This window comes from Ochotona curzoniae, unplaced genomic scaffold, assembly GCF_017591425.1.
Source record: "Ochotona curzoniae isolate NIBS_2020 unplaced genomic scaffold, NIBS_Ocur_1.0 scaffold_1852, whole genome shotgun sequence".
NCBI classification, from domain to species: domain Eukaryota; kingdom Metazoa; phylum Chordata; class Mammalia; order Lagomorpha; family Ochotonidae; genus Ochotona; species Ochotona curzoniae.
This window is the reverse complement of record NW_024467087.1, coordinates 32,650,127-32,663,744: the sequence shown is the minus strand read 5'-3', so window position 1 is coordinate 32,663,744 and position 13,618 is coordinate 32,650,127. Positions and strand designations below refer to the sequence as shown.

Sequence of the window (13,618 nt, the reverse complement as noted above, 5' to 3'; positions counted from 1 at the left end):
TTGTGGGCAGAGGTTACCTTGGTGGACAAAAATGCAGAAAAGATTTTGCAGAGAATTTGAAAAACTAATGACGCCATGTTCATTTTTTTTGTATCCGTTATCTGGGTGAACACCTGCCCAGGTGCCACAAACCAGAAAACAGGAAGACCCTAAATTCTTCCCTATCCTCCTTCCTATTAATTCTCAGCTCCATCCCCTAATTTCCAACCTTAATTGCACAGCCATGGTTTGAACTACCAGCATTCTGTCTATCCATGTCTTTCAACACTTGCCCTATCCAAGTAGATTGGAAAGAACCAATCTAATTCCCATTTCTCCTTTAAGACTCAGTGCTTTTGAGAAGCCTCTCTTGACTCATGTGTATGTGGGCTTCCTGTTTCCCCAGAAAAATGACCATTGCATGTGTTGCACTGAATTATATTAAAACGTATTACAGGTCCTATGGGCAGAGAGTGTCTTGTCACAATTATCTCCTCAGCCTCTAGCACAGCTTTGCTTTATTCTAGACACTCTGATTTGAATAAGTGACCCCTAAGAAGATATATTATTTTGTCTATGATTACACATTACCAGTGTCTGGCACTTTAACATTAGCCCTGATTCTTATGGCAACAGTTGATTTTCATACCCTTGTTGACACACGATCAGTTGATGTCTGTTTCACATTATCAGAGCCAAGTTCATGTATACCACTGATTGTCAAACATAAGCACCCATAGAGGCACCTGAGAGTTTGGGGGAACTCAAAACCCTGAGAGTTTGAGGCCACTCAGAGTGTTGGAGTCAGTTGGTCTGGTAGGTTTGGTTTCTAATGTGATCTTGGGTAATGCTGATGTAGCAGCCACACTTTGAAAACCATTGAATTGGGGGTCCTCATGGTCAACAGTGGCTGCTCATTAGAATCACTCTGGCTTCAGAAATGCTTAAATCTCACTTCTGAAGTCAGACCATACAGCAGAGCAGTTAAATCAGAATCAGGAGAGAGGCTCAGGAACAGGTTTTACTTTTACACTCTAGTTTTGAAATAATTTCAGAATGAAAACATTTCAAAAACAGCTCAAAGAATGCCAATATACTTCATTCAGGTTCTGCAAATGTACCATATACAATTACCAAAAACAAGCAAATTGATAAAATGCTACTAACTAAACTCTAAACATTACTCAAACTCACAGATAACCTACTAATATCTTTTTTTTCTGTCCAACAATCTCATATTTCTTCCTCTTTCTGTTTTAAAAGATTTATTTGAGAGAGAGAATTGACCTTCTATCTGTAGGTTCACTCCCCAAATGACCGCTATGGCTAGGGATGGGCCAGGCCAAAGCCTGGATCCTGGAACTCCATGCGGGTCTCCTAAAGGGGTAGCAGGGATCCAAGCACTTGGACAATCTTCTGGTGCTTTCCCAGTTGCATTATTATGGAGTAGGATCAGAAATAGAGCATACGGGACTTGAGCCAGAATTCTAATACAGGATGCCAGAATTACAGGAAGCTGCTTAACCAGCTCTGATACACAGTTATCCCCTTATATTACATTTAACTGTCATGTCCTCTTAGTCTCCAGTCTGTGACAGTGCCTGGGCCTTTCTTTTCCTTTTTCTTTTCTTTTTTTTTCTTTTGGAGGAGGGGACTTTGTTTTTCAAAACCTTGACCCATCTTAAGATTAGTGTCCAGTTATTTTGTAGCATGTCTCTCAGTTTAGGTTTTTCTGCTGTTCTTCAGTTATTAAATTAATTGTCCATTTCTGGCAAGAATACACTTCCCAGTGCTCTCTATTATATCATGAAACACATGATGTCTTTGTCTTACTACTGATCATTTTAATTTTGTTCACTTGGATAAGGTGATGTCTTTCAGGGTTGTCACGTTAAGCAGGGGTATGGAATGACTAAGTCCATAGGCCATAGCATAAATAATTTGATTTATTAAAAGAACAGAAATGAATGGAATTACAGAATATGATAGAATTAGAAAAGACATATTTCTTGTAAGTGAACATTGAAATTTGTCTTGCAAGGAGAGAGAAGTGAAATTACCCTAAAATTGCTGTTTCTTTTTGAAGATGAAAACCTACAGCTGGTAAACCATGAAGCAAATTCTGTGGCAGTGGATGTCGTCCCTCATGTTGATAATCCAACCTTTGAAGAAGATGAAACTCCTGATCAAGAGACTGCTGTTCGAGAAATTAAATCGTAAAATCTGTGTCAATAGAAAACTTGAAACTTTAGTAATAACAGAACTGCCAATCAGGGCCTAGTTTACTATTAATGAACTGGATAAAGTTAATAAAATATGGATGATACTGAAAGTGCTGAGATGACTAATATCATACTATAGATAACAGGCTTAAAATATTTAACCTATTAACTTTTTTCCACAAACTCATTATAATGTTTTTCATAGGCAAGTTTCCTCTCAATAGTGATAGCAACGTTTTTAAACATTCAAAACTCTCTTCAAGTAGTCTTGTTTTTCATTTATGACAATTTTCTTAAAAAGAAACATGTTGCTTTGAAAATGTGAAGTAGTTGTAATCATTTTATTTTATGATAGTATCTTAATTAAAAATTATACTACTTTAGCTTGGGCTATATGTGTCAGGGTTTTTTCTCCAGGTGCTTATATTTATCTGGAATTGTAAAAAGCAATGCAAACTTAAGCTAGTATTTCATGAGATGTCTATTTAAACTACATTCAGTTGATAGAACAAGATTAAAGCAAACCATTTTATCTTTTTCTTGTTTTTAAAATTAGGCTTAATGTAAATCAAGTAAGTGTTGAGCATAGCGTATCAAGAGTATGGACTGAATCGATTGGAACATTAATGATATCAATTTGATACAGGATTTTAGACAAAAGGTTCCTTACAGAAATATTGTATAACTATTTCTTAATTATGGAATTTTCAGATACATAGGATATAACTTACAATACCATTTGAAAATGGTGATTACTGAGTCACACGAAACTTGATCATCCATCTTTGTGCATGAATTAGTCTACAGAAAATTTTCTCTAATTATCAGTTTGTTAAAACATGTTTTCCAAACAATGTTGACTTTGAAAATTGAGTTTACATTTCTCCTAAATGGGTTGAAATGACATTAGACAAAATTCTGTCCATGCAGGTATAAAGATAGTAAATGCATTTTCTTGGTGTTTGAAAAAGAATTGACAGGGTTGGGGAAAGGGGAGAGAATTCCAGGTGCCTTAATAAAAAGTTTGAAGCTTCATCCACCAAAGTTAAATAGAACTGTTTTAAAAATGCACTTTATTTGTATTCTGCGAGGCTTAACTTTTATTTAGAGGTTTTTTTTCCAATGCAAATTTCAGCAGAATTTAGGCAAATCCAGAACAGACATGTATTTTTGTTTGCTGAATGTAGAACGAATGAAATCATTGCATTCTTGTACACTGATTTGAAATGCTGTAAATATGTCCGATTTGTATTGATTCTCTTTAAATATAAAATGTAAATAAAATATTCCAATAAAAAATTTTTGTTTGCTGTTGAATTTCACTGTTATAGCAACTTTTCATGTACTAGACTAGTTTGAAAAATTCATGGAAAGTAGAATTTAAAAAATTTATTTAGGTGCAAAACATTTTGAAATTCATGCATAGTATTTTTGTAAGATGCATCACTATCAACTTTTCAACACCTTTCATGTGCTTGGATATCACAATGTTTTGTGCCAAAATAGACTTCTCTTTCAGTTCCATTTTTTCATGATCTTTTGAAATGTCGTCCTAAATATATGCCTGGATTGGGCAGGGGAACGGACAAGAAGAGTTGAATGTAAATGGTCATTAATATATTTGGTCAGTAAAAACAAAAACTTCAGTATGGTATACATTGTCACATTTCATGGCATAGAGAGGAAATACTGCCATTATAATATCACTAAACTTAACATGAATTATTTTTAAATGTGAACAAGGCAAATAATGAGGTTGACCAGTAGTTATATAAATTTCAAAAAAATTTATTCTAGCCTATGTTCATCTTGTTCATGACATAAGAATGTTTTATTACTTTAATACTTTCTCCCAACATTGTTTTTTGGCAGTATGATTGGAATGCTGTTGATAAGTGCCTCTCACCAAACATATTAGGAATAATGGAATACACAATGTATTAGGAATACACAGATGTTTGGAACAACCTAGAATCATGATTATGAAGCCAAATGTAGGAATACACAGATGTTTGGAACAACCTAGAATCATGATTATGAAGCCAAATGTACAATATGCTGTGAGTGTGTGAATTAGATCTTATATTCTTAGAGTTAACATCATCTCAAGTTCTGTGGTGATTCTTTGTAGGGAGTAGTTTTAAAAATTTTGACTTTATTAAAAATGGATATAGAGGAAGATATCATTCATTGACTGGTTCATTTTCCAAAAGCCCACAATGGCCAAGACCAGGACAAAGCCAGGAGTCGGGAACACAATCCAGGTCTCCCTAGTTTATAAAACTATTATTAGGGCCATTGTCATGGCCCAGCAAGTTAAACGTCTACCTGGGATGCTGGCATCCCATAGACCCTGCTCATCTGCTTCCAATTGAGCTCCATGCTAATACCCCTAGGAAATGAGCTGAACATGGCCCAAGTGCTTGGGCCCCTGCCACCCACGTGGGAGACTCGGATGGAGTTCCTAACTCATGGCCCCAGCCTGGCCCAGCTCCAACTGTTGTGGCCATATGGGGAGTGAACCAGCAGAGAGGACACACACACATATACGCTCAGAGATCTTCCGATTGCATCCCCCATGTGAGTGCAGGGTTCCAAGGCTTTGGACTGTTCTCTACTGCTTTCCTGGTCCACAAACAGGGAGCTGAATGGGAAGTGGAGCAGCTAGGACATGAATGAGCTACTCTATAAGATGCTGTCGCCACAGGCAGAAGGCTAACCTACTATGCAAAGGTGCTGGCCCTGAATTTGTTTGATATTTTTAATACACCAAAGTTTTCATTACTGCATGAGACTTGAAAGAAATTTAGCAAATAATGGGAACTCTAATCTCCAGAAATAAATGATTGTTCTCTACCATCAAAGCTCATTCAGTGAAAAGTTTGGGAAACACCACCCACTGGTTCTCAGCCTTTTCCTATATAAGCACAACCTCATCAACATAAGACATTCTGAGGCATACCTAGATCTTGAGAAGCAAGAGAATTGTCTAGGTTGGCATATATGGTTAGTGCAATTTTCCCTTCTAGCTATAATTCAAACTGATAGCCCATTTCTCAAACACTGTCTTAGAAAATGTAATAAGCCTGCCCTGACAATGTTTTTCAAGAAGCCATCCCACCATCTAAAAGGCCTGTTTTCCAAAAGATGCCTATGTGGTTCTTAATGGAAATGTGATTCATTACCCCAATTTTTTGTACTTTGATTTTCCAATATCTAATTTGCTTCAAATCAGTTCATCTAAAACTTTAATGAGCCTACAAATTACCTTAGGAGCTTATTATGACACACATTCTGATCTAGTAGGTATGGTATGTGGTGGTCCAGTGCTTCTCAGTGTCCAGTAAGATCCTGGTGATGCAGATGTTTCTGGCGCAGTCTCCACACTCTGGGTAGCAAAGCTTTAAACAGTTCTCTTGTAGCAGTGTTCCGTACATTTTGAACCTTACTGCCTCTTCTCCTGTGGCAGATTGCATAGAGGCACAAACTCAGCTGGTGAAATTTTTCTGAAATAAGAAACCAATAAAATCCTGAGTGACAGCCTTTCCATAGCAGAGTTTAGTACTACTATTTGGGGCTTCATAATATCTTTTTACACAGGTGTTTTAGGTTGTGATTTAAAGGGCTGAGTCAACTGGAAAGGTGAGGTCTGGGTACATGAAATACTATGTTTGCATATCCTATTGGTTCCACAAGTATGTGACTTCTATAAGTTAGAAAGCATAGATAGGAGCAGGCAGATGAGCTGCGAAGCTGTTAGAATAGCATAGCAAGAAATAGTGATGCGAGGCTAATTTAAAGCCATAACAGGAAAATAGTATAGGATGAACTAGCAAAACAGGAAAACTATGAATGAGATGTGCCGTGTGTATTATGATGAGGGGGGAGACTGATGGAGCTTGGAGAATAGGGATGATGTGAAAAGTCTGATATCTTAGCCTAAAAGTAAGCTTCTGAGCTAAAGAAACCCAGTAGGAGAAACTAATCTGCTAAGAAGTACATTGCAGAAATAACTGGCTTTGACATGTTCTATTTGAGGTACTTTATACCATATTAATAAAGAGTACAGTATCATAGTTGGCAGAAGGACAAATTTAGTTCCAAATCCCAGTTCTGCCATCCATTTAGCTGTGTGATCTTAGGCTAGTTATTTAATTCCATTTTATGAGATCTATTTTTATTTGCAAAGCAGAGTTAGAGAAGATACACACACACACACACACACACACACACACACACACACTCAGAGAGAGAGAGAGAGAATGAATATCTTCTATAGCCAGAACTGGGCTGATCTGAAACCAGTATCCAGGAACTTCTTCCAGGTCTCCCATGTGGGTGCAGAGGTCCAAGGAGTTGAGCCATGTTCCACTGCTTTCCCAGGTGCATTAGCATGGAACTGGATTCCAAGTGGGATAGCTGGGATTTGACCAGCTGGCCATATGGGAATGCTGGCACTGCAGGCAGTGACTTGATTAGCTATCCCACAGGGTTGGTCCACATGAGACTGCCCCTTTTGTCATTCCATCAGGGCCCTAACCCTAACTACTTATTATCTGTCACATTTTCTGGATAGCCCCTGCCACAATTTAGCCTTTAAGGATGTTGGACAAGATTGCGTTTTCATGAGGAAGGAAACACATAAGGAACGGAACGGGATAAAGCAAGGAGGAATGCTCATATCTCTCTACATTGGCTGTTTGCTCATCTATGGTTAGGAAGATGAGGAATCTTCCTTAGTTCACATCCAAATTGGGATGGCTTTCCCCATAAATACTTCACAGTCTGGACTCTGGAGGAGCTGGCTTTTTTATCCTTTCTTTAAAGCTGTCTTGGGGTTAATCATTTTCTTTTAGTAAAGAAGAACCAAAGATTTCCCCTTTTCTCACCTGCTAGAAAAATCCCTGCTTGTAGCACACGTTGGTCTCACTAGAAATGACCCACATCTTGGAAGAGTTAAGCCCAAGACACACCTTCAGAACAGAATTCCTTGACTCCAAGATTTGGCATTTGGGTGTGCCCCATCCCTTTTTCTTCTATGTGTTATTTATTTATAGCCATATGGTCCATAGGCTTAGTCTCAAAATTGCTTACCAAGTGTCCATTCTCTGTATGTTGCCATCCAATGCCTTCCTTCTTTTGAACTTGAGTTTTAATTTCAGTGCACTCTCACTTACTGCAAGAAATAAAAGTAGCAATCACTTAGTTTCTTACCACACCGTCACACAAATTACTGACCTCATCTGAACCTGGTGTTTAAGCAGTTGTGTACATTTGCAATATACATAGGGCTGAAGGTTATGCTGAAAGAATTTTTATTTCCCTTAAGACTTCAGGGAATCATGAGCTTCTTCCGGGTCTGAGATGTATATACAGAGTCCAAAGGCATTGAGCCATCCTCCACTGTCTTCCCAGACCATAAGCAGGGAGCTGGATCAGAAGTGGGGACTCGGGCCCAGCGCAGTGGTGCAGTGGTTAAGGTCCTCGCCTTGCACGCCCGGGATCCCATATGGGCGCCGGTTCTAATCCCAGCAGCCCCGCTTCCCATCCAGCTCCCTGCCTGTGGCCTGGGAAAGCAGTCAAGGACGGCCCAAAGCTTTGGGACCCTGCACCCGCGTGGGAGACCCGGAAGAGGCTCCTGGCTTCGGATCGGCATAGCATCGGCCGTTGCGCTCACTTGGGGAGTGAATCATCGGACGGAAGATCTTTCTCTCTGTCTCTCCTCTCTGTATATCCGCCTTTCCAATGAAAAAAAAAAATTAAAAAAAAAAAAAAGAAGTGGGGACTCCAGGACTCAAAACCAGGATCCATATGGCAGCAGGCAAAGGCCTCCTGAGCACGGCAGCGACACGCTCATTAAACATTTGTTGCTATTAACTGCTGCTTCCCGGAATGGGCCGTTATTCCAAAATGTTGAAAATTTCATATTCTTTAAAAAATTTAAATCAAGACAACAGATTTCACATAAGATTCTAATATGCCACTCCGTCCTTTCCACTGAAATTTTATTTTTTACAGTCTAATGTGCTCAGTTGTAAAAATTAGGGTCAGGCGAAGCAGTACCTTTACTGCTAAGGTTCACGTGTTCAAACAAACACAAACTTCCAAGTTTAGACCGGCACAAACGCAGCGTACCCTTGGCGGGACCCGCTTTGAAACAGCCCCTTTGGTTCTCAACCCAGTGTATTGTGGGAAATGTAGTCCCACGCTCCGATTTCCGCAGTACAAACAAATTACATAGAGAACTACAATTCCCAAGAGACAAAGAAACGGGACTATTTCCCAGCCGGGCGGTAGCGCTGTGGGAGGGAATTGGCAACCTCGCTGCCTACGTGGGAGAGAAGAGCGGGTGGGGGAAGAGGGGAGGGGGAGGGAGGCGGGTAGAGTGTGGAAACCCTGAACCTGAGACGCGTCTGCCAGAGGGAGATTTGGTAGGGGGGAGAAGTAGAGAGGGAAGAAACGGGTTGACAGTGAGGTGAGCAAAACACCTAGGTCGCTGCTCCCGAGTGGCACAAAGTTCTTCACAATGTGGCTAAAGCCCGAGGAAGTGCTCCTGAAAAATGCGCTGAAGCTGTGGTTGATGGAAAGGTCCAACGACTACTTCGTGCTGCAGCGGCGTCGGGGCTACGAGGAGGAAGGAGGTGGTGGTCTGACGGGTAAGTCGCGGCCATGCCCCGCTATGCCTTAAGGGCAGTGCCCTCTGACCGTGGTTACTTAAAACGTACTGAGGAAAAACAGTTACTCGCTGTTGCCCGGCGCCCGATTCTGAAGAAACCTTAGCACTGAGACCGGGCTTCTCCCGCCACCACCTTTCCGCCACCACTGAGTCCCGAGCGGTCTTACCGGACCAGCCCAGTGGGACAGCGGAAGGAAGGAAGGAGGAGTTCTTTCTGAAGGCGAAGCAAGAATCAGATGCCTGCCCTGTGGTTTCCCACGGTTGTGGTGGCGGCTGCAGAGGGGAGCAGGGGCGGGGTGTGTGTGGCGGGGGGGGGGGGTGAGGAGGAGGAGAGGTGGCAGGGAGCTTCTGGTAGCGAGTGTTCAACCTCGGAAGGTCGCGTCTGTGCTGGTGGCGGGTGGTGGGGCAGGGTGGGGAGGAGGGAGCAGTTCCAGCTGTTGGAATAACTTTTTTCCTTAAAATGCACCAGGATAATAACCACCCTGGTGTGTGTGGGGTGGGGGCGCGGTGTCGTGGGGATGGCGGGGAGAAAGGGAGGCGCCTCAGTCACATCCTGACAGCCAGGCTTTTACGGAGAGACTGAGCTGTCAGACGTGGAGCCTTGGCAAGTGTTGGGGTCTGGCTGGGGCTTGTAGACCTCTCCCCTGGTGTCTTTCAGGGTGCTTTCAGTGCTCTGGGATTCCTTCTCAAAGGATACTCCGTTGTCCTAATGCACATCTCTTGTAGTATTTGGCTCTGTCCCTTCTTTCGGAGGCATAGTTCGAAGCCAAAGAATGGAGCTGTGAGGCTTCATACCTAACCCACCCTTTGAGTTGGGGATTAAAAACAAAAACAGAACTATTCCTTGACCTGACTATTCCAAGCCTCCAGAGGGTGTGTGTGTGTGTTTGTTTTTGAGAGCATTCATGTTGGACAGGGCCATTCAAACTTTTGGATTTTGGGAAAACAAGGGTACTTTATTATGATTATTTCTAGTTTTATTTTTGTGGCCTTGAATTGTTGGACTACGCTTAAGTTAGATGATGTAGAGGGAAGGGAAAAAGTCAGGAAACCCGCATTTTTGTACCAGCCTAGGTTATTAACTTGTTGGATGACTTTCACCAATTTATTTTTTTTTCATTTAATACATAATACATAGGCATTTTTTCATTTAATTCATAATTTGTAAGGAAGCATTATGTGCCACAAGCAATGCTTCATAGAAGAATAACTAAGATTCATTTGTTGTCCTTAAAATGATCATAATTTGGATGAGAGAGGGAGGTGGGATGGGCCTGTGTATATATACACCTGAGCAAAGACCCAGTAATAAACCAGGCAAATAAAAAAATTAAGCCACGTGACTGAAGAGTAAAGATGTGTGGAAGATGCACACTGATTTTTCTCATTTATAAAATGGTGCCTACCTAACAATTAAAAAGCTAAAATGAAAAATAGTGTCAAATCAATATATGGAAAGTCTGTTATAAATGTACTCTATTTTCCTTTTTGTCGAGCCACTTCCAAGCTGGAGAGAATTCTGAGGATCTAAAGAATGTTTTTTCTTGAACATAATCAAAGTTCACCTTATCCAGCTTCTAAGAAGATTCCTAAAAATATGGCAATAAAATGTTCCCTGTTAAAGCAGACACCTTCACATTTCTAATTTTTTTTTTTTACTTAGAGGTGTTATTTTGCAGCAGTCTTGAAATCTGAAAGTCGATTGTTTATAATTACTTAGGGATGTAAATAGTCCATTTAAGTTCATTGACAATAAGTCAGAATTTTAATATATATATTAAATATATAATATTTTACCATGTATATTATATATCACATAGTATTCCATACATATGAATACATTTTGTTAACTTTTTAAAATAAAAAATAAAAATACAACAAACTTTTTTTTTAAGATTTATTTTATTTTTGTTGGAAAGGCGGATATACAGAGAGGAGAGACAGAGAGGAAGATCTTCCGTCCGATGATTCACTCCCCAAGTGAGCACAACGGCCGATACTATGCCGATCCGAAGCCAGGAGCCTCTTCCTGGTCTCCCATGCGGGTGCAGGGTCCCAAAGCTTTGGGCTGTCCTCCACTGCTTTCCCGGGCCACAGGCAGGGAGCTGGAAGGGAAGCGGGGCTGCTGGGATTAGAACCGGCGCCCATATGTGATCCCGGGCGTGCTAGGCGAGGACCTTTAACCACTTGCGCCACTGCGCCGGGCCCAATAAACTTTTAAAAATGATTTATTTTCATTTCATTTGAAAGACATTTATAGAGAGGAGAGACAGAGAAAAGGTTTTCCATCTGCTGGTTCACTTCTTAAATCACTGCAGCAGCCGGAGCTGAGCTGATCCAAAGCTGAGAGTGAAGAGCTTCTTTTGGATCTCCCACATGGGTACGGGGACCCAAGGCATTGGGCCGTCCTCCACTGCTTTTCCAGGCCACAAGCAGGGAGCTGAATGGGAAGTGGGGTGGTAGCTGGGACACTAGCTGGTACCCAGATGGGATATCAATGCTTGCAGATAGAGGATTAGCCTATTTAAATACTGTACTGGCCCCAGAAAATGCAGTAAATTTTATAGACCTGTATTATAACGTCAGAAATACTCTTTTTCTTTTTAAAGATATTTTTATTTTTATTGGAAAGTCAGATATACAGAGAGGAGGAGGAGAGAGAGGAAGATCTTCATTCCATGGGTTCACTCCCTAAGTGGCCACAACAGCTAAAGCTGAGCTGACGCAAAGCCAGGAGCCTGGAGCCTCTTCTGGGTCTCCCACACAAGTACAGGGTCCTAAGGCTTTGGGGCATCCTCTACTGCCTTTCCAGGCCACAAGCAAGCAGCTGGAAGGGAAGTGGGGCTGCTAGGACACAAACCGGCGCCCATATGGGATCTCGGTACATGCAAGGTGAGGACTTTAGCTGCTAGGCTACTGCACTGGGCCCAGAAATAGTCTTTTAAAAAATATTAATTGTTTTTGTTTTTTAGTGATTTTTACATTGTTGGTTAGGGTAATAAGGGTCAAGAGCTACAAGAAGGTGTGTGGGATCACCATTTTCACATTTCCTTTTTTCCTTCCTGTCAGAAGTAGTCTTTTAATGTATTTTGGTTCTCCATCATTTGATTTGACCAGAGTCTTTACTGGTTGCTTTTTACCCACATTCACCCAAGTGTTCTTGCCCTTAGTACAGCTATGTTCCTAAATCCTAACTCAGAAATCCTTGGGAATCCAGTCACTGCAGTGCAGTATTAAGTTGTTCTTATGTGTAAGCTTCCTTGAAATAGTCACTCCTTGTTTTTCTGTATTTGATTTTTCACTTGACTTGCTTTCTTAAAAGCATGCACTGATTGCAGTAACTTCTTATCTCCATCCCACTCACCCCCATGCACCGGTCACCCTATCTCTAGAGCAAGAGAACATTTATCTGAAGATTTAAATCACACTTTCTACTAAATAGGTGTGCTGTGGCTACTCCTGCCCCAGTGATGTAATGATTAGTTTGTACCTCTGCGTGGTAGTCACCTGTGCTATGGACAAGTTGCTTGAAATTACCGTAAGAGAAATCTGCCTCAATAATTCCACATGAATTACAAAAATGGGTTGGAAAGGAGCAGATATGCTTTTAAGATTTGTTTGGTTCTTTTTAGTCTAGAGCAAAACTGTGTGCAAAGACTGTATTCTCACTTAAAATTGTAAAGCCAAGAGCTTTGCTCTGCTTTACCACAAAACCCCATCTGGAATAACTTTCAACATGAGTTTGACTGTATTGCCAGCAGAAGAAGCTTTGTCCATTTTGTTTGTTAAAATCCAGTAGCATGTGCCACCCCTTGAAAATATTACCCTTATACATTCTGCTTGATGAAGAAAACTAACAAGCACCTAAAAATGGTTGTGATTGTACTTTAAGATTGCATTGTTTTGGGCCTGGCGGCCTAGCGGCAAAAGTCCTCGCCTTGAACATGCAGGGATCCCATATGGGTGCCAGTTTTAATCTTGGCAGCTCCACTTCCCATCCAGCTCCCTGCTTGTGGCCTGGGGAAGCAGTTGAGGACGGCCCAAAGCCTTGGGACCCTGCAACCATGTGAGATGCCCGGAAGAGGTTCCTGGCTCCTGGCTTCGGATTGGCCATTGTGGTCACTTGGGGAGTGAATCATCGGATGGAAGATTTTTCTCACTGTCTCTCCTTCTCTCTGTATATCTGACTTTCTAATAAAAATAAATCTTAAAAAAAAAAGATTGCATTTTTTTGGCCGTGAGATAGTTGGAAATAACTACCAGCAATATGATCGCGTCAGGTGCAGACACGATGAAGTTCCTCAGTTACCCCCCGTCTTTTTTTTTTTTTTTTTTTAGTTAAGATGGAATAGTAGGTGCAACAGAAAACCATAGGATGCTTGTAATGAGAGAGTATTTTGCAAGTTGAAATTCTGAGGTCCTTTTAATGAACTTTTAAAGGACCCTGACCATTTGCCCAACATTATCTTACTGAATTGTCCTGGCTCATGGCTCATGGAAAAATTTGTTGGACCTAAAATTGTTTCATAGATAGAGTGATTTTCCTTCATTTAAGAAAGTAGTTTACTCTTCTGGAGTTTTACAGTAACTTTTAGTCATCCCTTGCTTCTTTGTACTGCAGGTGATGTCTTTTCTATGGCATCTCAATTTAGCCTCTGGTTTTATGTTAATTAAAAGTAATATATTCATATTTGACTTATTAAGTATAAATCACTGACTTTCTCTGATTGGCAGATTGCCA

General features: G+C 40.9%; 2 protein-coding genes across 3 annotated transcripts in view; both read left to right on the top strand.

Moving 5' to 3' along the window:
* The window catches only part of RNF128 (ring finger protein 128), a 97,590-nt gene extending 94,950 nt beyond the window's left edge, over positions 1-2,640 (top strand). For both annotated transcript variants that reach the window (XM_040999834.1, XM_040999833.1), the window contains exon 7: positions 2,066-2,640. In XM_040999834.1, coding sequence (XP_040855768.1) covers positions 2,066-2,199 — 134 coding nt within the window. In that variant the 3' untranslated portion in view covers positions 2,200-2,640. The remainder of the gene's footprint in view (positions 1-2,065) is intronic.
* Positions 2,641-8,575: 5,935 nt separating this feature from the next.
* TBC1D8B (TBC1 domain family member 8B) overlaps positions 8,576-13,618 on the top strand; it is a 70,304-nt gene continuing 65,261 nt past the window's right edge. Inside the window, exon 1 of the mRNA XM_040999816.1 lies at positions 8,576-8,857. Within this exon, the coding sequence (XP_040855750.1) occupies positions 8,728-8,857 (130 nt within the window). The 5' untranslated portion in view covers positions 8,576-8,727. The remainder of the gene's footprint in view (positions 8,858-13,618) is intronic.